The sequence below is a fragment of the Zea mays genome, chromosome 8 (assembly GCF_902167145.1).
Source record: "Zea mays cultivar B73 chromosome 8, Zm-B73-REFERENCE-NAM-5.0, whole genome shotgun sequence".
NCBI lineage: Eukaryota > Viridiplantae > Streptophyta > Magnoliopsida > Poales > Poaceae > Zea > Zea mays.
This window is the reverse complement of record NC_050103.1, coordinates 154,073,750-154,100,387: the sequence shown is the minus strand read 5'-3', so window position 1 is coordinate 154,100,387 and position 26,638 is coordinate 154,073,750. Positions and strand designations below refer to the sequence as shown.

The window sequence follows — 26,638 nt, the reverse complement described above, 5'->3', positions numbered from 1 at the left end:
ACCTACTCCCCGTTGAGGAGGCCACAAAGGCCGGGTCTCTTTCAACCCTTCCCTCTCTCAAACGGTCCCTCGGACCGAGTGAGCTTCTCTTCTCAAATCAAAGCCGGGAACAAAACTTCCCCGCAAGGGCCACCACACAATTGGTGCCTCTTGCCTTGATTACAATGGAGTTGTGATCTCAAGAACAAGTGAGAAAGAAAAGAAGCAATCCAAGCGCAAGAGCTCAAATGAACACAGCAAATCACTCTCACTAGTCACTAGGGCTTTGTGTGGAATTGGAGAGGATTTGATCTCTTTAGTGTGTCTAGAATTGAATGCTAGAGCTCTTGTAGTAGTTGAGAAGTGGAAAACTTGGATGCAATGAATGGTGGGGTGGTTGGGGTATTTATAGCCCCAACCACCAAACTTGACCGTTGGCTGGAGGCGTCTGCCGATGGCGCACCGGACAGTCCGGTGCACACCGGACAGTCCGGTGCCCCTGCCACGTCATCACTGCCGTTGGATTCTGACCGTTGGAGCTTCTGACTTGTGGGCCCTCCTGGATGTCCGGTGCACACCGGACATGTACTGTTTGATGTCCGGTGCACCGGTATGGGCATGTCTGACGTCTGCGCGCGCTGCGCGCGCATTAAATGCACCGCAGGGAGCCGTTGGCGCCGAAAAGAGCCGTTGCTCCGCTGGTTCACCGGACAGTCCGGTGCACACCGGACAGTCCGGTGAATTTTAGCGGAGCGGCTGCCACGCGAACCCGAGGCTGGCGAGTTCCGGAGACCGCGCTTCCTTGGAGCACCGGACATGTCCGGTGCACACCGGACAGTCCGGTGAATTATAGCGCGCCGGCTTCCGAGAAATCCCGAGGGTGAAGAGTTTGAGTCTGAGTCCCCTGGTGCACCGGACAGGTACTGTTCACTGTCCGGTGGCACACCGGACAGTCCGGTGCGCCAGACCAGGGGTGCCTTCGGTTGCCCCTTTGCTCCTTTATTGAATCCAAAACTTGGTCTTTTTATTGGCTGAGTGTGAACCTTGTACACCTGTATAATCTATACACTTGGGCAAACTAGTTAGTCCAAAGATTTGTGTTGGGCAATTCAACCACCAAAATTATTTAGGAACTAGGTGTAAGCCTAATTCCCTTTCAGTTACATTACCCGGCGAGTTGCCCCCTATGTGATCAGGAGCAGGAAACAATCCAGCATATCCTTTGCAGCTGCAGTTTTTCTAGGGATTTTTGGCATCTCATTTTGTCGTCCATCGGGTTTGGTAACTTCACTCCTATTGTTGCTGAACAGTCCTTTGTTGCGTGGTGGGAGAGGGTCTCTAAAAGAGTCCATAGGTGCAAGAGGAGGGGTTTCAATAGTGTCATTATCCTTGGAGCTTGGTGCTTGTGGCTCTCTCGTAATAGGGCTGTTTTTGATGGAGTGAGCCCTTCCATTAATTTGACAAAGAGGTTGTTTCTAGATGAGTTGATTAGTTGGAGTAAGGCGGGAGCGAAGCATTTAGACAGTTTGGGAATTATTGTCGCTTTAAATAGGGTCTAGTAGGGCCCGTCAGGCTTCCCCTTGTGGGGGAGGCTTGAGGGTTTGGTCTTGGTGTTGTAATTCGGTCCACTTTGGACCTTTCCTTTCTTAATATAATGATGCGCAGCTCTCCTGCGCTTTCGAGAAAAAAAATGGGTGGATAACCCAGGCGAAGAAGTGTGTGAGGCTGGTGAGGCGTGTCAGACTTCAACCGAAGAGGAAAAGTCCAAAGAAAATGGGAAAAACATCCAAAATCACTAGATAGTATTTATGACCAGATAGATCGAGTACATGGGAGGTCCAGAGACACAATGAACCAGGTCAAAAGCCTGCTCATCCCGAGAAGTAAATGGGAGACGAGTATGTTGGCCTAACTGACAAGCATTACAGAGACCCTCAAAATGTTCCCTACTACATGAAGAATCTAAACTACTGGTAATCTTGGTCATGACGTCGGATCCTGGATGGCCGAGACGACAATGCCAAGTGGTAGAGGAGGTGGTGGAGGCCAGGACGGGAGGCGGAGACGCGCCGGTGGTCGAAGGCCGGAGCGTGTAGAGAGGTCTCGAGCTGTCACAACGAACGAGGGGGTCCTGGTGGCTAAATCCTTCATAGAAAAACCAGAAATTTCAAACTCAATGGAACAAGAGTTGTCTGTGGTGAACCGACGAACAGAAACAAGATTATGAGTGATATGTGGGGCTACGAGAACGTCGTTGAGATAGAACGACCCAGGGAGAATCGAGGCACCTACTGAGGTGACCGGTAGAGTGGAACCGTTTCCAACGACGATCGAGGAGGGATGGGAGCGAGAGAGTGTGCCTGCAGTGGGGATGGTGTGGTAGGAAGCACCATAGTCGATAACCCAGTCAGAGGAGGTGGGGCCATCGCCATGGTACCGAAAGCGGCAGCGAGGGAGGCGTGGTCCCATTCTCCAGCCAGCGGGGACCAAGGAGCGGAGCTGACAACGTCGGTGGCACGCCGTAGGGAGGCGCTGCAAGGAGAGCCAATGCCGGAGGACGGGAGTCACTTAGGACCTGACCCGGCCACATGGAGATGGTCCTGTTCCAAGGGGTTGTAGAATGACAGCCACGCCTGGCCGCCACCCCAACCGGAGGGACCACCCCGGGTGGAGCCGCCACCCCCGCGGTCGCCCTTGCGGGGGCGACGACCTCTGTCAGCGGTGGAAGCGCGACGAGGGGCCGCAGGGACCACGGGAGGAGGGTGGGCAGGCCCCCAGTTGACGGAGGACGAGGGGCCTACCCCCTAGAAGGCGCCTGACCCTCGGGAGGAGCGCTGTAGAGCGCCGAGGCCGGAGCGGGTGCCTCAGTCAGACAGTCACCATGGTGAGCTGCTCGAGGAGAAGCTCGTTCCGCACGGCATAGAAGGTGGGAAAGGGCACAATCCTCTTGATGAGAGCCTTCAGGTGGCCGTAGCGGTGGCTGAGGCCACGTAAAAGGTTCAACACTAAGGTACGATCATCGACCGGCTCGCCGAGTTCGTGGAGGGAGTCCGCCATGCCCTTCATCTGGCGGCAGTATTCTCCCATGGAGAGATTCCCCAAAGAGAACTGGTGGAACTGGGTGTCGAGGTGGAGTGCCCGAGCGTCCCAGCTCCCGATGAACTGTTCTCGAGAGCGAGCCACACCTGACGGCCGACGGTGATGGTGCTGTGGAGCCATGAGAGCATCACCCTATCCATCAGGCACCAAGATGGAGACGGCGGGGCGACGAGGTCGTCGAGGACGTGGTCGGCGAGAGCATACCACCGAAGTGTGAGGAGGACTTGACCCTGGAACGAGGGTAGTGGGAGGACGCCGGTAATGGGAGAAAATGAGAGCACCTTGATAATTATTCCATCATATATATTTTTGGAATAAAAGGTACTCCATAGCTGGCAGACATAGGTACTTATGTTCTTAAACATCTGTTTAGCGGCCGGTAGATACATTACTGATGTGAATCTTCACACTGGCAGCAATAGAAGCTGAAATTGTTTGTGGCATGAAGGGAAGTGTATATAATATATGAGCACGTTAGGCAACAAGATTATATGAATAGTTTCATTCTACTATGTATTGTCACAAGGTGTGACATTTGTAAAACATGACTATAGAGGAATTTAGCTGTTCAGATACACGAGAGCACCTGTCAGCTGTATTTGTTCACATGTTTTCATCTCAGTTTTGATTATGCACAAGATGAGAACATTTTGTCTCTATCTCAGTACAGAATTGAATCTTCATCATATCTATCTGGACGATCACTGCGTAATATGATGTTGAGATCAAGGACATTCTCTGAGGGGAAATTAAGGTAGCACCTAATAATAATTTTATATCTAGTTTGTGTCATCACTAGATGAAATTTTCTGCAATTGTATGGTAGCTGTGTCTATAATTAGGTTCCTTGTTCATTACCTTTGCTTATAAGTTGCTAATTCTGTAAACCAGCACGTCATGTAGTGAACCAAATATAGCAAATGCCTTTTGGAGGCGCAGCCAAAGGAGAGTTGCCGAGGAACCCCGTGGTGCTAGTTCCAGGTTTTTATTTCCATCCAACTGCAGCTCTTGATCACTTTATTCTATTTCTTTATTATCTTTTGTATCGTTGCTTAAATTTCTTGTCGTGAAGCCTTTATTGCTGAGATGAGGACAAAAGGATATTTCAAATTATGGTTGAACATACAATTCTAGGTGCTGTTCCTAACGATAGGTGTGCAAGATTCCTTTTGGAGGACTAAACTTTGTTCTTTTTGGTTGATATTCAAATATGCTTTTGTTCCTTCATGAAGATGTTGCTATTGATATAACATTATTAGTCCCTCCATTCTGTATCTGTAATCATTGACATTTCAGAACTTGTGCCTTCAGACTGTTGAGTTTGACCAACATTAACTTGACTTATTTTGTTAGACTACCCGTCTAGGGTTTGGGGTGTTCCCCCTGTAATTACCATCTCACCCTCTCTGTATTGGGCCTGGCCCATTTACTGCTTCTATTAATATCACTCCTAGCCCTGTTTAGGGTTTAGGTTCGCATTCCAACATGGTATCAGATTAGGTTTAGGTCCCAACAGCAGCCCCAGCCGCCGGGGGGCTTTCTCCTCCCGTACAGCCGCCGCCGGCCCCCCTACAGCCGCCGGCCTCCCTCCCCCGTCGGCTCCCAGCCGCCGACCTCTCCCCTTCCTCCCTGCTAGCCGCGCCGGTCCCTCTCCCTCTGCCGCCGGCTCTTCCTCCCTCTCTGCTCGCCGCCGCGCCAGGCAGCAACCGCGCCGCCAGCCGCGCCCGGAGCCGCACCTCCAGCCGCGTCCGCGCCATGTGGCTGCCGCGCCGCCGTCCGCGACCTCGCCTGGCCCTTGCCGCGCCACTGGCCGCTCGGGCGCCATCGCTGCTGCCGCCGCCGGCCCAGCACCCGCTCGGCCCACGCTCGTCGCGCCCCTGCTGCGCCCCAGCCCCTGTGCAGTGTTGCCAGGCTGCTGCCCCGCGCTCGTCGTCGCCCGCCCAGCCGCCCTAAGGTGCTGCGCCGCCGCCCTGCTGGGTCCTCGCCCGATGGACGCCCCCACTGCCGCCACCACTGCTGCCGGACCCAACGTCGGGGTCACCACCGGCCCTGGCACGCACGCTCCTGCTGTACTCAGCAGCGAGCTCGCCCATGGAGGGGCCCCCTACATCGCCGGTCTTGGGCCGATCCACGCTGCTTCCCCGCTGCCCATGCGACGCGGCTCTCCGCCGGGCTTCCCCGCCTTCGCTTCACCCACCTGGAGTCACACAGTTGCGCCCTCCGCCCTCCCCGCCACCGACTCCCCGCTCGTCGGCACCCTCGCTACGATCCAGGCCGCTGTGACGGCCTCGCGGGAGCGCGAGCGCGCTGCCTCCCTCTCCCTGGAGCGTGAACGTGCCCTGGGCGCTGCTCTGACCACCCAGATGGCCACCACGCAGCGCCTCCTCGGCCGCCCGACACTCGCTGATGCGGCGCCCCCAGAGGACCCCCACGCCTCTGACCTCGACGCCGACCTCATCGCCGCTCTCCACGCTCAAGCCGCCGGCCTGCACAACATCCGGGCCCTCGTGTCCGTGGTGTTGGATCCGGCGTCTTCCCACTACCCCCGTTGGCGAGGACAGGTCCTCCTCACACTGCGGCAGTTCGTCCTTGACGATCACGTCCTCGTCGACCACGACACTCCGTCGCCTCGCTCCTGGTGCCTCATGGACAGCGTCGTCCTCTCGTGGCTCCACGACACCATCACCGTTGAGCTACAGGACATCATCCGCGACCAGGCGGACACTGCGCGCCAGGCATGGCTCGCTCTCGAGGACCAGTTCCTTGGGAATCGGGATGCTCGGGCACTCCACCTCGACGCCCAGTTCCACCTGTTCTCTCAGGGGGACCTCTCCGTGGGAGAATACTGCCGCCAGATGAAGGGTTTGGCTGACTCTCTCCGCGATCTCGGCGAGCCAGTTGCCGATCGTACCTTGGTGCTGAACCTCCTGCGTGGCCTCAGCCCCCGCTACGGCCACCTGAAGGCTCTCATCAAGAGGAGCGCGCCCTTCCCCACCTTCCACGCCGCGCGGAACGAGCTTCTCCTCGAGGAGCTCACCATGGCGCATGAGGCACCCACTCTTGCCTCGGCTCTCTACAACGCTCCTACCAGCGGTCAGCCGCCTTCGGGGGGCCAGGCCACTCGTCCTCCGTCGACCGGGGCTCCTACCGCCCTCCACCCGCCGTCCCGGCGGCCCCTCGTCCGACTTCCATGACCGACGGAGGTCGTCGCTCCCGCAAGGGCGGCCGTGGGGGTGGCGGATCCTCTCGTGGTGGTCCCTCCGGCCGGGGTGGCGGCCACGCGTGGCCGTCCTTCTACAACCCCTGGACCGGGACCATCGCCATGTGGCCGGGCCAGGCACCGAGTGCCTCTCGTCCCTCGGCACCGGTGCTCCTGACTGCACCTCACTACGGCATGCCCCCGACGCCTCCTTACGGTGTGCCCGTCGTGCCCCAGGCTCCGCCCGCGCTCCTGCCCCCGGGGACCCCCACCTCGACGCCTTGGTCCCCGCCGGCTGGCGGTTGGGACAACGCCTCCCTCGCTGCTGCCTTCAGCACCATGGCGATGACCCCACCCCCCTCCGACTGGGTGATCGACTCCGGTGCCTCGTACCACACCACTCCCACGACAGGCACGCTCTCTCGCTCTCATCCCCCCTCCCCTCTCACCCTTCCTCGATCGTCGTTGGAAACGGTTCCACTCTGCCAGTCACCTCAGTAGGTGCCTCGGTTCTCCCTGGGCCGTTTTACCTCAACGATGTTCTCGTTGCTCCCCACATCACTCACAATCTTCTTTCTGTTCGTCGATTCACCATTGACAACTCCTGTTCCCTTTTGTTTGACCCCTCTGGTTTTTCTGTGAAGGATCTGGCCACCAGGACCCTTCTCGCCCGCTGTGACAGCTCGGGGCCGCTCTACACGCTCCAGCCCTCCACCGCCGGCGTGTCTCCACCCCCTGTCCTGGTCTCCACCACCTCCTCCACCACATGGCATCGTCGTCTCGGCCATCCTGGACCCGACGTCATGACCAAGATTACCAGTAGTCTAGATCTTTCATGTAGTAGGGGACATTTTGAGGGTCTCTGTCATGCTTGTCAGTTAGACCGACATACTCGTCTCCCATTTACTACTTCTTCTTCTCGGGCTGAGCAGGCTTTTGACCTGGTTCACTGTGATCTTTGGACCTCCCCTGTACTCAGTCTTTCTGGTTATAAATACTATTTGGTGATTTTGGATGATTTTTCCCATTTTCTCTGGACCTTCCCGCTTCGGTTGAAGTCGGACACATTCACCACCCTCACACACTTCTTCACCTGGGTATCCACTCAGTTTCGTCGCCCGGTCCGTGCTCTGCAGTGTGACAATGCCGCGAGTTCGATAACAACGCCTCTCGCTCTTTCTTCCTCACTCATGGCGTCCAGTTGCGTCTCTCGTGCCCCTACACCTCTGCACAGAACGGCCGAGCCGAACGCATGATCCGCACCACCACTAATATGCTCCGCTGCCTCCTCTTCCAGGCGTCTCTCCCTGCCAGCTACTGGGCAGAGGCCCTGCACACTGCCATCCACCTCCTCAACCGTCTTCCCTCGAAGGCGGTGCGCCACCCTACCCTTCACTTCGCCCTATACGGCACAGCCCCTTCCTATGACCACCTTCGCGTGTTAGGCTGTGCCTGCTACCCTAACACTTCCGCTACCGCTCCACATAAGCTTTCTCCTCGCTCCGCCCGCTGTCTATTCCTTGGCTACTCTCCTGACCACAAGGGGTACCGGTGTCTGGACCTCACCTCCCACCGCATCATCATCTCTCGTCATGTCATCTTCGACGAAGATGTGTTTCCCCTTGCTGGCTCCACCCCACCCACCGATCTTGACTCCCTCCTCGAGTCCGATCCGATTCCTCCCCCACCTCCGGCTCCCCGTCTTGCGCCGTTACCTGCTCCTCGTGCGGCCACTACGACCTCTTCCGCGCCACGCGCGGCCCCGTCGACCCCGCCTGCGCCACGCGCGGCCCCGTCGACACCGGCTCGCTTCGCCAACCCCGCACTCGTCTACCATCGCCGCGACCACGCCACTACCTCGGCGCCCCTCGACTCGGGCCCGTCGACGAGCGCAACCCGATTCGCCGACCCCGCCGTCGTCTATCACCGCCGCGAGCCGACCCCACCAGCCGCTCTCGACGTTCCGGCGGTTCGCTCCGAGTCGTCCGTGTACCACCCGGTCGCCATCCACCGCGACCCCGGGCACGTCCACCCGATGGTCACTCGGCGCGCTGCTGGCGTTCTCCGCCCCGTCGACCGGCTCATCCTGGCAGCTGCTACGTCTAGCACTCCACCCGACGCTTCCCCGGTGCCCTTCTCCGTTCGCACTGCCCTCGCCGACCCACATTGGCGTCGTGCTATGGAGGAGGAGTACGCGGCCCTCTTGGCCAACCACACCTGGGACCTGGTGCCGCGTCCACCAGGCACCAACGTGGTCACCGGCAAGTGGCTATTTCTCCACAAGCTGACCTCGGACGGCTCCCTGGACCGCTACAAGGCCCGTTGGGTCCTTCGGGGCTTCACCCAGCGCCCCGGAGTGGACTACGACGAGACCTTCAGCCCTGTCGTCAAGTTCGCCACTATTCGCGCCGTCCTCTCCCTCGCCCTCTCCCGCGACTGGGCGATCCATCAGCTCGATGTCAAGAATGCCTTCCTACATGGCACTCTGACGGAGACTGTCTACTGCAGCCAGCCCACCGGCTTCGTCGACGCTGACCGTCCGGATCTGGTTTGCCGGCTGAATAGGTCCCTGTACGGCCTCAAGCAGGCGCCACGGGCTTGGTACAGTCGCTTTGCCTCCTACCTGGCCTCCATCGGCTTCGTCGAGGCCAAGTCGGACACGTCCCTGTTCATCTACCGGCGCGGCGACGACACCGTCTACCTCCTGCTCTACGTCGACGACATTATGCTCACGGCATCCACCGCCGACCTTCTACACCGCACGATCGTCGCCCTTCAGCGAGAGTTCGCGATGAAGGACCTGGGGCCCCTACACCACTTCCTCGGCATCACCGCCGAACGACGGCCTCAGGGTCTCTTCCTCCACCAGCGCCAGTACGCCATCGACATCCTGGAGCGGGCTGGCATGTCTGACTGCAAGCCCTGCTCCACGCCTGTCGACACTCAGGCGAAGCTCTCTGAGGACGACGGGCCTCCGGTCGCCGACGCGACGTCATACCGGAGCCTCACCGGCGCGCTCCAGTACCTCACGTTCTCCAGGCCCGACATCGCTTACGCCGTCCAGCAGGTGTGCCTGCATATGCACACTCCGCGGGAGCCCCATCTCACTGCGCTCAAGCGGATTCTGCGCTACCTCCGCGGCTCCCTCGACTACGGCCTCCTACTCCGCCCATCCCCGACGTCGGAGCTCGTGGTCTACACCGACGCTGACTGGGCTGGCTGTCCCGACACGCGCCGGTCCACCTCCGGCTACGCCGTGTTCCTAGGCGCCAACCTCGTCTCTTGGGCCGCCAAGAGGCAGCCCGTCGTCTCTCGCTCCAGCGCTGAGGCCGAGTACCGTGCCGTGGCCAACGGTGTGGCAGAGGCCTCCTGGCCGCGCCAGCTCCTCCATGAGCTCCACAGTCCCCTTCAGCGCGCCACTCTCGTCTATTGCGACAACGTCAGTGCGGTCTACCTCTCCACCAACCCCGTGCAGCATCAGCGCACGAAACATGTCGAGATCGACCTGCACTTCGTCCGCGAGCGTGTCGCTGCCGGTGACGTTCGGGTTCTCAGCGTCCCCACCACGCTGCAGTTCGCTGACATCTTCACCAAGGGACTACCGTCGAGTGTATTCTTAGACTTTCGATCCAGTCTCAACATCTGTACAGGATAGAGTTGTGACTGCGGGGGGGTGTTAGACTACCCGTCTAGGGTTTGGGGTGTTCCCCCCTGTAATTACCATCTCACCCTCTCTGTATTGGGTCTGACCCATTTACTGCTTCTATTAATATCACTCCTAGCCCTGTTTAGGGTTTAGGTTCGCATTCCAACATATTTAACCACTGGTCTGCTATATGAAAATGGTTTTTTTTCATGATACTTGGGGTTGCAAGATGGTCAGATTTTTTCTTTCCTTTTTCTCAAATACACAGGAGAATTGTGTATCATTTAGGGATGCAGGGTGCGTTCGCGGACAACCTGTCTTGCATCCCTAGACATTGCATTAAGGAGAGAAAATATCTAGACATGCAAGCTCACACCACAAACTTACCTGTTCAGGTGTCCCACACACCTCATACACACAGCTCGATGGGAACAACTAAAACAACCTTTAGGAGGTAGCTGCCATAAGCTGTTAATGTATAATAGTCAAGGGTATTAGTGTAATATCCTAGTTTTTTTTGTTTTTTTTGTTTTTGCATAAGCTGCTCCAAACCTTTTGCACCAACCATATGCCTAGGTCCCCTTAAAAGATCTTCTAAGAACAGCTTGAACACTAGGTGCTGCACCATTGAAAACACTCATTTCTGTGCCGTCAAGCTTCGAAGGTGATCAACGAGTTTACTCCGTTTTTTCATTGTCCTGGAATCGAAGTATTAATCCTAAGCCACTTTCACATAATACCTCATCCTTGACTTATGGTGAGAGGTTCTGTAAACCAGAGCAGCGTAAGAGTAAATACCAAACTTGCCTGGAGAAGACACACTTTTTCAAGCTATGTTGAATTATTTCCTGCTCTTGGTACATAAAGGGCACTGTTTTGGATGAGGCAGTCCCCTGCAGGCAATTCTGTCGGAAGCCCAACTTCTATTGTTAAGTTGCATACACCAACCAGTTCAATCCAAAATTTTAAGCTGATGTGAAAGACTTCAGACATGGAATAGGAGCGAACATCAATTATTTTATTTAATTATGCTAACCAGGATTCGAACTCGAGATCTCTGGCTCTCATAGCATATTGAGTTGCATGCACCAACCAGTTCAATTTAAAAGCTTAAGCTGATGGAGAGATGTGGACAATTCTCTTGTATCCCAACATCTATTATGCGCCGCCAACCATAGAAAAATATGACATTTCTTTGGTGCCAACCGCTGAAGGCCATATAAATCAAATTTGTTGAATACCAACCTGATTCCACGAATCTCCAGCAGTGATCATCTAGTACATCTGGCTGCAGTTGCACAACAGTGACCAAGTCTCATGCATCAAGAAATTCAAAGTGTTGCAACAGAAAAGTCAGCATTGATATCCTAAAGGACCTCTCTTAGTCTCCTGTTCGCTCCTGTCTTCCAAATTAAAGCGAAAAGATTGAGGGGGCCATATCAGTGATGGATATTGATTAAACCAATTACCAATCCAAAATAAGGTGGTGTACTGTTTACCCACATTATCGACCATGACAATTAAGAAGGCCTTGGCCGAGGCATGAACTTGGATAGGGAAAGCAGTTGAAGGTTTGTCGGGTTGAGTTTTGACAAGACAAAGCCATTGCATCCACAAAGTCCATCCGAAGGATTTAAAATTATGAATATGAAGCCCTCGCTTTTTAAGGTGACAACCTTTAGGCCATTAAATCAAATAACATCCGCCATTTGCCGCTTTTCTTCCTCTCCAAAGAAAGTCTAGTGTATTTTGTCTAGAACCTTGATGGCCTAAGGAGGAAGGTCTAAGGCGGTAGCTAAGACCACAATTGAGGTCATAACCATGGTTTCAAAGATGCCTAGGCGTCCAGGCGAGTGATGGGCTCGCCTGGACACCTAGGCGACAAGGCACACTATTTCCCAAGGTGAGTTGGGTACGCTTGGACACCTAGGCAACACATTTGAAAGCGTGTTCATAACATAGTTGACCTGAAACAATCTCCTACCTTGACTCATAAGATCAACCTTCTACCCTACCAAAAGATCGGCAATACGGTCGATGAAGTGGGTCAGTTCAAAACCAAGTCCATATACGCTTTTATGCAATTTCTAGTTTATTTTTGGTCTTCATTCACTCGCACCACAGCCGACTGCAAACTTTTTCCTTGGATGGTGGGAAGTGGTGGGGGGAGCAGTCCTTGGTCTCACAAAAAAGGGCCTTAACTCTCTCATCGTTTTGGGAGCTTGGACTTTATGGAATCATCGAAATAAATGCATTTTTGATGGCTGCAACCCAAGTATGTCCTTAAGTCTCAGAGCTGCTGATGAGGAAAGAAGAAGATGGGAAGTAGCTGGTGCAAAAGGCCTCGCCCATTTGGCTGCACCCTTGGTAGAGCCTTAGGAAGTTTTGAGTAGTTTGTTTTTTTTATCCCCTTATGGATCTATATTTGTATGCCTGTTTCTGGCCTCCGTAAGGAGGCTTTTCTGTAAACCTTTGTTTTTCTATTTTCTTCTGCTTAATATATAATGGGGCGCAGTTCTCCTGCGCGTTCGAGAAAAAAAAGTTTATTTTGGACATGTGGCTGTAGAATGTATACCGAATGAAGTGGGTGTGGGTCTATAAGTTGGTTTGCGCCGACTCACTTGCATCCATGATAATTTTCAAAGTTGTGTTCGAGTGGCCGTGTTTTTTTTCTAGAAGGATCAAAATGCCACTTCTATCCTTTGACTAGAAGGGGTATTATTTTTTCTCGAACACTCGAGAGAGTTGCACATCATTACATTAAGAAGAAAAGGGCCTCTAGCTCCTTAGGTCCTTAGTTCGACTCCTCGTGGGAGCGAATTTTCATGCTAGGGTTAAAAAATTCACTCATTTGCCCTACGCTAATGCACATGTCCAAGGGTTGGCCTCGGTCATGGTTCTCATATGGGCTACAATGCTGCTTTGTATGAATTGGGCAGGGATTCAGGGGTTTTCTTGACATGTGTGTTCTTAATGCAATGCCTGATGGCTTTCTTACCCCCGTAGGTCGAGTTTTTTTCATTAATAAGAACTAGAAGGGGTATTATGAAACCGTTTTTGGTTGTTTCATGATTATGGATATATGGTTTCCATGTTTTTCCACACTTATTATCTACACCTATTTTGATATATTTGATTGGTGACTTACGTGATAGTTATGGATATTATGTACACCTATTTTCTACATTTATTGTCTTTGAACCTAGAGTATTTGTGTTCTTATTGTGCTTTTCTTTTCATTTTTCTTTCCTGGTGTAGCCCTGAGCATCCATTAATGAGAGCAAGGGGAAGATCTATACTTGGTAGTGAGAAGCAATCATTTCAAGAATACACAGAATCTGGAGCTGCTTCAAGGTTTGTCAATTGTGCTATTTTAGGGGTGTCAAGTTTTATGTTCTTGATTCTTTCTTCTTGTCACTAATATGCTGTCCTGGTGTAGTAAGTTCAACTCATTTGCTCCTTTAGTATGCTTATTTTTCATTTTATTCCCTGCCTTTTTTTTCTCGAACATGCACTACGTATCATCATATTAAAAAGGAAAAGGAAGGTCTAAAATAGACCAAATACAAGGCGCTTACAGAGGTAGCAAAAGAGGGAGAAGGGGGGAGGGAGAATCCACCAGGCTGTAGCTAAAGCCACAATCTTCTAATGCTGTCTCCAGCAGTTTTTTTTCTCGAACAGCGCAGGAGAACTGTGCGTCATTTCATTAAGAAAGAAGTTTGGTAATACAAACTAGGGGTAAAGAACCCCCACCCCCACTAATGTAAGCTAGATCACAAAAAAGATAAACAAACTAACGACCAACACGGCCACAACTAGATGGGTGAGGGCAGAGCAGGCCTAGGGATGAGCTCCTGCAGCATAAATGCTCCAGCCAAACACCATAGTCGACCTTCTCCTGACACTGAAAACAGCACAGCCTGAACATTAGGACGATTCCCCTCGAAGACACAAGCATTATGATGCTTCCAAAGCTCCCAGGACAGTAAAATAACTAAAGAATTAAAATCCCCACGAAGCTTCCCTGGGAGGGACCTAGCAGCATGCTTCCACCAGGAGTTGAAGGAACTTGAGGAGTTCAGTGGCTGCACATACTCATCCTCATCTCTCATTTCAAGCTCCACTCTGTAATCAAAGTCTACATTGTAAAATAGTGTCTTACACTGCCATATGAACGATCTGCTGGCCATAGCCTAAGACTGTCTCTAGCAGTTCACCATATGGTCACCCAAAACACTGTTTTGCACTGTAGACTGCACTGTTTACAAAGTAGAGTTTGAAATAGGTAATGAGGGATGGATAAGATGCTGGAGATAGCCTAAGGGCAGTTGCCCTAGCTAAACCCCATAAGTTAGCCTCTTGAATATTCTGCAGGATTGTGTTGATATTTGGGAAAGCTTCATCAAACACACAAGCATTTCTGTGTTTCCAAATCTGCCAAGCTACCAAACTCACAATGGAATTGAAGCTTTTTTTCTTTGATTTAGGCACTCTATTCTCAGTTTCTCCCCATCATTCATGGAACACAACAGCATCAGGAGGAGCCAGGTGTTGCAGCCCCACCCTGCTCAAAATTCTGAATCAGATGTCCCTTGCAAAAACACAAGACACCTAATGCTAGTGGTGGTCGTTTAGACTCGCTTTGATATGTAGCCCCTCCCTTTGGTGGTTAGTAACGCTAGTGGTGGTCATCCTAATTTCTGTTTCGGGTGCAAACGTAATTCACAGTTAAGGGTGTGTGTGTGTGTGGTGTGTCCTGTAGGGCTCTAGCCCCTTCTTTCTTCTTAATATAATGATGTGCAGCTCTCCTGTGTTTTTGAGAAAAAAAAAGTTTGGATCACTTAGGCATGTGGTGTGTTTGCTATATTCTAGAATTTGGAAGACTGACAAGTGTAGAGAACTTGCTTTGCAATGGTTGATGCAATAGTCTGAGCTATCTGGACTACATTTTGAATTCCTCTGTCAGGTTTCAATGAAACTCTTTGACAACAATGAAGGTTTTTTGATAAATGAAATGTTCAAAAGAATAATTTTGGTGTAAACTATTAATGTGGCTACGGGTGCAACATCAAGAAATTCAGGCTTTTGTAGCTAACATTATTCAGATGGATGAGTATTCTTCCTTTTTTCTGGAGAGCTCTTTTCGTGCTCTAAAGAATATATGAAACTTTCGGTCTCACCTATATAACCAATCAAATAAGATGATTATGTGAGTACTTCAATAACTGAGCACAGTTGTGGTAAAAATGCATGTGAAGTGAATTGTTTTCTGCCAAATTACAACATGTGTTCTGGACTTCTGGTCAAGGTTGGTTTGTGTTTTCTTGGAGTGGAGAGTGGGGGTATTGGGCCTGTTTGGTTCGTGGCTAACTACGCCACACTTTGCCTAACGTTAGTTGTTCAAATTGAAGAACTAACCTTAGGCTGAAAAGTTAGGCAAATTGTGGTAAGTTAGGCAGGGAACCAAACATGCCCAAAATATGTTATGTTTGGTGTGAGTGGGTGTTGTACAGGTTCTGTACCCATCTCTTTACTCCTTAATATAATGGATATGCAGCTCTCCTGCATGTTCGAGGAAAAAAACCATTTTCTTACGATTTGGCTGATTAGTGCCACGTCTAGAAATTTTTACTCATATCTAGCCTTGTTAAGTGTAAAACAGTTGCTCCCATTTTTATTTCTCTGTGCGAAACCTCTTTTTTATGAATCTATGTCGAACCTCTTTTCATAAATTTGAAAAATACTTCGGTTAGCAAATCTGTTATTGAACACACCATCATATGCACTTGTAGATCAGATGGTCTTGGGGGCCCTTCAACCTCTAATGCTCGAAGAATAAGGCGAAGAAGCATTAGCATTACACCTGAGATTGGAGATGACATCGTGAGGTAATTCTAGTGTTGAATTATTTGATAGTGAATGTCTCCATTTTTTCCTTTTCATTATTCATGGTTTTTGCTCATGGCTGAGCCTAGATGCTGGCTATCAGATATTCTCATCAATTGCCATACTGCTATCTTTTAATTCATACATAATTACATATACATGTGACAGTCGAGATACTGTTATTGAGCATGAAGCATATATTTTTAATATTTGAACTGTTTAACAGGGCAGTTCGGGCTATGAACGAAACACTAAAGCAAAATCGCCTCCAAAGGGATCATGTCGAAGGTTCATGCTCATATGTTATGGAAGATCAAAGCAACACCAATGACTGCCCAAATAAAGTATACCTCTACAAGTTGCATTGTTTTCATCTTCTCCATATTGGTCCTCTGTATCTTGTGCGCACACGGAAAATCTGTAGCGGAAACCACATCATAGGTGGAAACATGGAAACCAATTCAGAAAACGTATTCCGATCACTCGAAGATGTACTATTTCACTTTTGCCAAAATAATTACATCTATGGATGTATTGTACATGTGCCAAATTTGTAAATTTCATTTAGTGATCGAAATACTATCTTTCCATTTCTCACCTAAGATGTTTCCAGTACATATTTTCCTGTGCATGTAAATGTAATTGTTAGTTGAATCTCAGCAGCTTGGGCTCACAATTTATAATCATACTTAGGATGATGCATCTTGGAGAATTGGTGCTACTGACAGTGACTCAAGAAACCGAACTGGTTCTACTCAGAAGGCCATGTCACTACCTTCTTCGCCTCATGAATATAGAGGTCAAGTTACCCAAAAAAGTGATGATTTTATAAGTAAAGAGAAGATGGCATTGGCATGGAACAAAGTTTTCCAGAGCTCCCCATTTCTTAATAAGGCTTTGCTGCCTTTTAAGGAATGGAACATAGATTTCTCCGAGATAACAATTGGCACGCGGGTTGGAATAGGCAAGTAACGTTGAACTTCCTCTGCTATATTCACTAAAGTCTACAGTATCTGTATTATAGCTTACACGCTCAATATGGAACTATCATATTCTTGTATTGCTAAATGTGTTCTTTAATATGCTGCAAAACCTTTTTACTGCATCTATTATGGTGTGCTCTCTTTTCACTATGCTTGCATTGTTGTTATTTCATATTTCATTCTTCTGCTTAGAAATGACACAATTCTGTTCTGATCGTCTTTTGGCGTTTTTGGTCCTGATTATAGCCTACCAAGCTATAACTTTTTACTGAAATGTTTCGCCAGGATTCTTTGGAGAAGTTTTCCGTGGTATATGGAATGGAACTGATGTTGCCATCAAAGTGTTTCTAGAACAGGATTTGACAACTGAAAACATGGAAGATTTTTGCAACGAGATATACATCCTCAGGTACCACAAATTCTCTTGATTGTACTCAGTATCCTTCTATCTTTCATTATATTGACACTAACTGTGGTAACTTATTATTTCCTTTCAGCCGGTTACGACACCCGAATGGTAATTGTCTTTTTTGACTGATGTGGAACATTCTCAACTGCTCCACACCAGATACCTAAATACCTTATTTCTTGTAAGATTGCTTTCTAACCGTTTGTATATATGTATATTTCTGTTCTGTAGTTATATTGCTTCTTGGTGCATGCATTACACCTCCACACCTGTCAATGGTTACTGAATATATGGAAATGGGGTCACTGTACTATCTCATTCATATGAGTGGTCAGAAAAAGAAACTTAGTTGGCGTAGGAAGTTGAAAATTATTCGTGATATATGCAGGTATGAACTTTTCTCATTGCAGAATAACTATTACTTTATTTTTCTTCGGTCATTTTTAACAATATTTTTCCTCTGTAGCAATATTGTGCTTAAGCCAACTTGCTTGGGACTCAGTCTTGAGTATTTTACCTATGAGGCATTAAAAAAAGTTGGCCTTCCATAACTGCCACTGAAATTTTGGTTTCGACCTCATTGCCACTGATTCACTTTTAGTCAAGTGAAAAGTAGCTCCTTGGTTTATGCATGTCGTTGTAGTTCTGTTTATCATATGGATTTATTCATATATTTTCTTTTTTAGCCACCGTGAGGAGGCTTTTTTTCTTTTGTATCGGTCTATGTTAGACCCCTTTTTTTTCTTCTTTTTAATATAATGATGCGAAGCTCTTCTGCACTGTCGGGAAAAAAAGTAAAGTAGCATCCAATATGAAGATGCCATGTTAATGACACAATGGATGCTACTCCTCCCCTGAAATATATAATGCATTCTTTGTGACCTAATTTGAGCAGAAACTCCTTAATTGAGTTTAATCCATTGATGCATGTGTCATTTGAGTATTCGTTGAAGTTGTCTTGAAAATTTTAATGCATTTTATTAAAGCATGAAGGGAGTATTTTCCAATTTGCACAGGTCTAATGTCACTGAGCAATTTGACCATAAACGGCATCATGGTATTTTTTTCTCGAACACGCAGAAGAGGTGCATATCATTATATTACGAAGAAAATAGGAGATCCAAAATGGACCAGGTCCGAATATACATAAAATGATCCATTAAAACACAACAAAAAGGGCTCTGACTCTAACCCACACATTAAGCAAGGCCACAACTTTCTGAGTCCTGATGCTCCGGCAAGCATCCAGAGCTTAAGTCTCATCCTTTTTAAGACAACTGAATTTGATACAATTGTTCTCATCACTTGTATTTTAATCCTATCCTTCCTTGTATTATGAATTGTCTGAAAGATATTATCTCGTTCACTTTAAAGGGGATTGATGTGCATACACCGCATCAAGATAGTTCACAGGGATCTCAAAAGTGCAAACTGCCTGGTCAATAAGCATTGGACTGTCAAGATATGTGACTTTGGTCTATCTCGACTGATGATTGATAGTCCTATGACCGATAATTCCTCTGCTGGCACCCCGGAATGGATGGCCCCTGAACTTATACGTAATGAACCTTTCACAGAGAAATGTGATATATTCAGCCTTGGTGTTATCATGTGGGAGCTGTGCACATTGAGTCGCCCATGGGAAGGCATCTCCCCAGTTCAAGTAATCATTCATCTACTATTTTATTGATATTGCAGCATGCATATATTTTCTGTAGGTTTTTGTTGATTGAAGCATGTGGGTGCATTTTAATCTCGAGAACATATCTGGTGCACATGTTAAATCAACAACACTCATCTTAGATCTAACGTCTCTAGTTGTTTGTTATATTTTGCTAAGGACACCCTCCGACGTGGTGGGTGTAGTGGTGGAAGGTGTTATTTGTAAATTGTGATGATCAACCAGAGACGTTAGATCTAAGATGGATAGTGATGATTTAATATGTGCACTAAGTTTTCATGTGTACCAGATATGTTCTCTTTAATCTCTTCTGGCTCAAAGCCTGAGACTACTTTTGAAGTGCCTCCGTGATGCATTCATGTTCCTCAATATTCTAGTGGGAAAGCTGTTAACTGATAGATAGTTTTGGCAATTACAGGTGGTGTATTCAGTTGCTAATGAAGGGTCACGGCTTGAGATTCCGGAAGGACCCCTCGGCAGGTTAATCGCAGGTAAATATTAGAGTTTTCGAGTTTTCTTGTGTGCTTTAACTAAGTAGAGATTAGATTAATCAGAAACTTCAACGCATATTGAGTTAGTTAGCTTGTATCCGGCTTCTGTTGCAGCTTATCGACTACTGTTTTTCGTTTGCTGCAGATTGCTGGTCTGAGCCTGAGAATCGACCGAGCTGCCAGGAGATCCTAACCCGTCTGCTAGACTGCGAATATACTGTTAGCTAAAATGGAAGCTGCATGCTCGTTCACCCAATTCCTGCACAGGTGAGAATATTTCTTGTATAAAACCTATAAAAAAAGCCTGCCGATTCTGCGGACTTGAGGTCACATATTGAAGCCCTGTTCTTTTTTTTTTACAACGGCGACCTTTTCTCTCAAAAATGTAAAAAAATGCTTCCCCGGTTATAGAAGAACATATTCTGGCCCAGAAATGTGCCTTATCGCAGGGCAAGCTAATTCTAGATAATTAGCATGCCCTCGAATTAACCAAGTGTTTGTTCCGAAGAATGTTGCCAGTTTGCCATTACCCTGTGGAATATGGTAAGCAAGTACATGGTGTGAATTATGTGTGTTGCTCCTAAACAGGCGGCAAATAGGAACTAGGGTGCTGTTTGGTTGGTTCCAGGGACCTATAACGTAAATGGAAATAGAAAACACCGCTACCAGTTACATTGCATCGAATAACAGGCTCTGTTTGGTTTGATTTCAAGGACAGCTAAGGCCATGTTCGTTTACGTCGGATTGCACCCGGAATAGTTCTAGCTAATCAAAGTCTATATAAATTAGAGAAGCAATCCGGCAAGGAATCGTTCCGACCCATCAATCCGGCACAAACGAAATCGTAGGTAGAATGAAAGCAAGTGATTACTGTAGTGCCATGCATTTGGGATTACAGTGCCAAGCATTCGTGCTGGGATTTGAGATAGTGCCAATCTCATCTCGAACTATTACTAGCAAATAAATCATAGATAGAAGGAATCTCAGTGATTACAATTACAGCAGCGCCACGCCAGTAGAGTAGATTCCGTTCGTTCTAGCAATCATGCCAGAACTCACTGATCCATGTGCTCCCAGAAGGAAGGATCTCGTTCCCATAGCATAGCCTATAATGAATGTGGCTTTCCCCCCATCTCCTATCTATAGCTTCTATAGCTTATAGCTGGAATGACCTATATGACCGGAACCACCTAAACATCTATATGACCGGAACGGAACCTCAACCTATATGTATATGATCGGAACCTAAACAACCTACTGGACTTGCTTTGCTACTTGAGCCTAAGCTATATGATCTGAACCAACCCTATCGGGACTAGATCCTGTCTACGGACTTGATCCTGTCATCAAGACCTAAAGGAAAAGTTACGCACGTGATAGTTCCTAAGCAGCAGCGTTATCGGTTAACAACTGGGTACCGTTTGGTTCACAAAATGTAACATAAATGGTAATGGTAACGGTAACGATTTACATTTGAATACTGGTGGTAACAAATTTGAATAAGGTGATATCTATTTGTAGTGTGGTATTGATTACGGTTGGATTTAAATAAACATGATTTAACGTTACCGGTTACCCATTACGTTATCAATATATGAACCAAACGGCACCCTGGAGTCAGACGGGATCACAAATACATAGACTGTTATCAGATTACAGTGTATTTGATTCCAGGTTGAGCTGCTCAAACCAAACATCTGTATTGATATCTATTCCCCTTTGTAATCTGATTAAGCCGGACCAAACGCCTCCTAGGAACTGCTCCCTCCCGAGGGGCTAAACTCGCCCTAAAAGAATGTCAAAGAATGTCATGTCATCCTGTATTGGAATAAAAAAACTCATCAAATTTTATCTCTAATTAGGTTTTTTATTTTTTCGACCACGCACCATTATAGTACGAAGAGAAAAGAGGGGTTAGGAGACCTAGTACAACACACCCATACCTACACCAACCTCCCCATCCACCATGGACTACACAGATAGGTCATGTGTCACACCTAAATTTAAAGATAAATCTAGATGTATCTTATATATGTGTTAGAATCAAGTTTCAAATATATGACGATATAGTGTATATAGAAATCACTGTCACAAACTTTATTACATCAAATGTCTTAAAAAAAATAACCGAATAAAACAAACTGAACTAAGATATCTTCTTCACTAACGCGATTGACTGGAAGCCGACGATCTAGATCATATCGAACTCATCGTAGTAGTCCTCTGGCGGTACCTACTCTTGACCTCGGTATAGTTCATAGCAAGTGTGAGCTCCCTTACGATCATAGCTCAGTAAATGTGTATGAACAAAATGTAGTGTAAGGCTTATCAACGAATATGACGAGGCCGAGCACTAGCTTTTAATTAAATTGGTCAGAATTCTATTAGAAATTACTAAGTATAAGTTGTGGGAAACCCTAACCCATGGATTAGGGTTGGGTGTTGTATTAATATACTTGAGTTAACTGAGCCAGACCCATTACACAGAGGTGAGAGGGTAATCACACGGGGAAAGCACCAAACCCTAAATGGGTATTCTAACACCCCCACAGTCGCAATTGTATCATGTGCAGATGTTGAGACTGGATCGAAAGTTTAAAAATACACTCGACAGTAACCCCTTGATGAAGATCTCGGCGAACTGCAGTGTGGTGGGAACACTGAGAACCCGAACGCCAGCTGCAGCGACACGCTCGCGGACGAAGTGTAGGTCGATCTCCACATGCTTCATGTGCTGACGCTGCACGAGATTGGTGGAGAGGTAGACTGCGCTGACGTTGTCGCAGTAGACGAGGGTGGCGTGCTGAAGGGGACTGTGGAGCTCGTGGAATAACTGGCGTAGCCAGGAGGCATCCGCCACGCCGCTGGCCACATCATAGTACTCGGCCTCTGCGGTGTAATGGGAGACGACAGGCTGTCGCTTGGCGGCCTAGGAGACGAGGTTGGTGCCTAGGAATACGGTATAATCGAAAGTGGACCGACGTGTGTCGGGACAACCAACCCAATTAGTGTTGGTGTAGACCACGAGCTTCGACGTCGGGATGGTCGGAGTAGGAGGCCATAGTCGAGGGAACTGTGGAGGTAGCGCATGATCCACTTGAGAGCGGTGAGATGGGGCTCCCGCGGCGCGTGCATATGCAGGCACACCTGCTGGACGGCATAGGCGATGTCAGATCTGCAAAAGGTGAGGTACTGGAGCGCGCCGGTTAGGCTCCGGTAGGACGTCGCGTCGGTGACCGGGGGCCGTCGTACTCAGAGAGCTTTGCCTGAGTATCGACAGGTGTGGAGTAGGGCTTGCAGTCGGACATGTCAGCCTGCTCCAGGGTGTCGATGTTGTACTGGCGCCGGTGAAGAAAGAGACCCTGCGGCCGCGTTCGATAGTAATGTCTAAGAAGTGGTGGAGGGGCCCTAGGTTCTTCATCACAAACTCCCGCTGGAGGGCGATGATCGTGTGCTGTAGGAGATTGGCGGTGGATGTTGTGAGCACATGTCGTCGACGTTCTAGCCAAGCACGCTCGTGTTCTAGACGACCGAGCCGCTCCCCCGCTCGCGTCCCCCAGCCGACTGAGTGAGCCGCCTCCCATACGCGTGCTACCGCGAGTCGAGCATGACTGAAAAATATGAGAAAACATGGAGCATGACTGAAAAACAAAAATAACTTAATATTTTCCCGAAAAATAAGATTTTCCCTAAAAATGACTTATGTTTTATTGGACGAAGAGAGGCGAGCTGTGTGGGGCATGAAAGGGAGTCGAGCGGGACGTGAAGGGAGCCGCACGGGGGAAGGTGGCTCGGTCGAACATGCGCGCTCGTCGGTCCTAGCTGATTTTCGCTCGAGACTGTCGGTAAAGGAGGAAGCGGTGTGGGCACCGTAGGGCACGAGCTGTTGTAGAAGAATCATGTTTTCGGTCTATCCGCTCCAGATCTTATACTAGGGCCGCTCCGGATAGAGATGAATCTGAATACTTATTCGGATATTAAATTTTTGGTCTTCTTTCTTTAATTCTTAACAAATAGGGTATAGAATTTGTTATGTAAATTTATATTTTTATTCTCAATATTGAGTTTAATGTGATTCATAAAAAAAATCTCCAATTCATTTTATTTCCTTTTAAATAATTAATATAAAATTTTGGATACAGATACTTGTAGGGAGAAAATAATGCAAACAAAATTATAAAAAAACATTATTTTTGTCTATAACAATATGATAACAACATGGCTAAAGGTTAACACCAAATTATATATACATCGATATTAAAACATTAAATTTGTTATACAATTTGGATGTTTTAGGAGCATCCTAGCTCCGGGTGCCATGGAAAAAGCCACGGCGGACAGCCGGCACACGAGAAAAAACCGTAACGGCGCGGTAAAAAAAACGCCACGGCGAGCAGATGGGGCTTGACCGCTGAACAGCCCCGAAAAAACAGGGATATCGTCATTCCGTCAACCAAGCATTATCAGCAAAAAAAAAAAAACCGGTTGACGCTACGGGATAAAGAACCATCTCTTTCGGCACGGGCGGCTGTTTCGGCACGGCGCGAGCCGCGTAACTTCCCCGCCCCGCACCCGCACGTCCGTCCCGTCCCACTCCACCCACCTATCCCGCGCCGTGCCGCCCGGCCGGCCAACCGAAGTACTGAACCACGCCGAGGCCGCCGATCTCGCTCTCCGACTCCAATTCCGCTCCGTCCCCAGCGCCAGCAGGTAATCCCTCGCCGGCTCGGTGTCCCGGTCAAACCCGCCCGGCCCCAAACGACGAGCTGATCCAACGGCGGCTGCTCCCCCACGCACCAAACTCCATGGATCTGCGCCGCTCGTCCACGTGCCGTGTCGCGGACTCGCGGTCGCCACGGTCCACGGGCCGGCGCTCCTCCCCTCGCCGCCCGCCCCTCCCCCTTCTTTTAATCCCCACCCCGCCTCGTCTCCTCCACCGCCGCCCCCACATCTATCCACCCGCCCGCCCGTCCGTCCGTTCGTTCGTCTCCACGCGCAAACGAGAGAGAGAGAAGGCTAGGTCGTCGTCGTCGTGAGGCGGAGAGATCTGGGAGGAGGAGGAGCGATGGACGGGAAGCTACCCCCGCCGAACCCGAACCTGCCGTACCGGGAGGACTGCTGGAGCGAGGGCGAGACGGCGGCGCTCGTCGACGCCTGGGGCTCGCGCTACCTCGACCTCAACCGCGGGAGCCTCCGCCAGCCGCAGTGGCGGGAGGTCGCCGACGCCGTCAACTCCCGCCCGGGGGCCTCCGCGCGCGGCCGCCCGCCGCGCACCGACATCCAGTGCAAGAACCGCGTCGACACGCTCAAGAAGAAGTACAAGGCCGAGCGCGCGCGTGGCGGGCCGTCGCCGTGGTCCTTCTACGGCCAGCTCGACATCCTCGTCGGGCCCACGCTCAACGGCACCAAGAAACCGTCCCCGCCGCGCGCCGCGCTGCCCGTGTTCCGGAGGCGCCAGACGCCGCCGCGCTCCCCGTCGCCGCAATCGCCGCCGCCGCTTCCCGTGGCCCTCCCGCTGCACAATTACCGCCGTGGCTCCGACCTCCCTTCCGCAAACTTCATCCATAAGGCCGCCGCGGCGGCCGCCGCCGCCGCCGCCGCCGCGGAGTCCGACTCGGAAGATGGCTACAACAACAACGAGTACGACGATGACGAAGGCTCTCAGCAGTCGCCGTCACGTTCTGTATCTTCTCGCTCCGGTGGTGCTCCTGCTGTTGGCACCAAGAGGAAGAGGCGCAGCGGGAGCGGTGGATTCGGGGAGCTAGCGAGGGCAATCGAGACCTTCGCGGATATGTACGAGCGCATGGAAGCAGCCAAGCAGCGACACGCAGAGGAGATGGAGAGGCAGCGAATCAAGTTCCTCAAGGATCTGGAGCTGAAGCGGATGCGGTCTTTTGTGGACATGCAGCTGCAGCTTTCGAGGGCAAAGCACGCCAGGAAGGGTGATGCTTCCTCGGAGATGCTCATGTCTCTCGCTGCACTGCCCTTCCTCAGCAGCTCTGCTTATCTTTAAGGGCCTGTTCAGTTAGGGATGGATTCTCCAATCCCCTCAATCCACCCCTAGCCTTAAATTGGAAGAGTTTGGTAAAGGAATATTTTGACCTTCAATTAGGAATTTAGGATACAGTGAGTTGGTTGCTGTGCTAGACTTGTTCGTGGATTGTTTGTGTTTCCTAAGATACTGTAATTTTTCATACGAACCACGGAGGTATTGCAGGTCTTCAAAATTTAAATGTACCTTGCAATGCATTATGCCCAAGTTTTTTCTTAGATGGAATGAAATTTACTGGTTTACAACACTTACTGTCAGTGTAATACGAATCTCATCTCAACTACCTTTGTTGTGTATCACTTACAATCTTTTTGGGCACTTTCTGTTTATACATGATATTGGTTTGCAAGTTTGCATGATGAGAACCCTATGCTTTATTTATGATACCACAATATTTTGTGACTGTTCTGTTATTTCATTGTCAGTTTGTCACCAGCCTTTCTAGTTGGGGAAGGGAACTATAGTTTTCTTAAGGTTTGTTTGGGAGTAAGGGCAATAGAGGGGATTGAAGGGGCTATAATCCTCCACTATTCAATTTTAAATAGTGAGGGATTCTAGCCCCATCAATACTCTTCATTACACTTGTTCCCAAACAAGCCCTTAGTGTATGTGACCCTCTGCTATAATGTTACATCAAGTTTTGTGTTCCCATTCTCTCATTTGAGATGCTTGGTTGTCATAGATGATATAGGGTAATTTGTCTGCCTTTCTAGTAGCTGGGGACGGGATGTCAAATATATTTTTTTGGATAGTGTATGTGAGCATCTACTACGTCGTCTGTGTGTTTGGTGTACATGACTGGTTTGTTAGATTTTTGGTTCTGGTTTTAGCTTCTCTTTTGAGATGAACTATTGCTGAAAATTTTCTGGTACTATCTTTAAAAACTTACTGGAACTAGGATTTGAAGGTGTGTGTGTGGGTGGGTGGGGTAAGTTAATTCAGAGATAAATTACTAACATGCAAAAGTTTTTTCCTCAACTTCATGAGCTTTTGTAGAAAAATTGGGTGATGAGGGGGCCATGGACCCTGCCAGTCCCCTATTGGCTCTATCACTACTTAAATACATGTTCATCAGTGGATGATGATGATCCCTTGTATTGGGTTTCATTTGGAGTCTCCCTATTTTAGGAATACGACGATTCTGTACTAGATTTTTTTTGGGGGGTGGGGGTGGAGGGGGGGGGGGTCTGCATTGTGCGTTCGAAGATCTGCT

General features: G+C 49.2%; 2 protein-coding genes across 8 annotated transcripts in view; both read left to right on the top strand.

Moving 5' to 3' along the window:
- Window positions 1–19,924, top strand: part of LOC100381560 (uncharacterized) — a 40,588-nt gene extending 20,664 nt beyond the window's left edge. For 3 of the 7 annotated variants that reach the window (XM_008656944.4, XM_008656945.4, XM_008656946.4), the window contains 12 exons: window positions 3,749–3,832; window positions 3,970–4,059; window positions 13,182–13,277; window positions 15,716–15,811; window positions 16,036–16,153; window positions 16,503–16,773; window positions 17,078–17,201; window positions 17,290–17,309; window positions 17,433–17,589; window positions 18,576–18,864; window positions 19,301–19,373; window positions 19,519–19,924. In XM_008656944.4, the coding sequence (XP_008655166.1) occupies window positions 3,749–3,832; window positions 3,970–4,059; window positions 13,182–13,277; window positions 15,716–15,811; window positions 16,036–16,153; window positions 16,503–16,773; window positions 17,078–17,201; window positions 17,290–17,309; window positions 17,433–17,589; window positions 18,576–18,864; window positions 19,301–19,373; window positions 19,519–19,601 (1,501 nt within the window). In that variant the 3' untranslated portion in view covers window positions 19,602–19,924. Of the gene's footprint in view, window positions 1–3,743; window positions 3,833–3,969; window positions 4,060–13,181; window positions 13,278–15,715; window positions 15,812–16,035; window positions 16,154–16,502; window positions 16,774–17,077; window positions 17,202–17,289; window positions 17,310–17,432; window positions 17,590–18,575; window positions 18,865–19,300; window positions 19,374–19,518 lie in introns of all 7 variants that reach the window. The other 4 variants (XM_008656947.4, XM_035961518.1, XM_020542202.3 and 1 more) reach the window with 3 other exon arrangements.
- Window positions 19,925–24,308: 4,384 nt separating this feature from the next.
- LOC100282650 (6b-interacting protein 1) lies at window positions 24,309–25,672 on the top strand. Its single transcript, NM_001155558.2, has one exon. The coding sequence runs from the start codon at window positions 24,439–24,441 to the stop codon at window positions 25,384–25,386; it is 948 nt and encodes a 315-aa protein (NP_001149030.2). The 5' UTR covers window positions 24,309–24,438; the 3' UTR covers window positions 25,387–25,672.
- The last annotated feature ends 966 nt before the right edge of the window (window positions 25,673–26,638 follow it).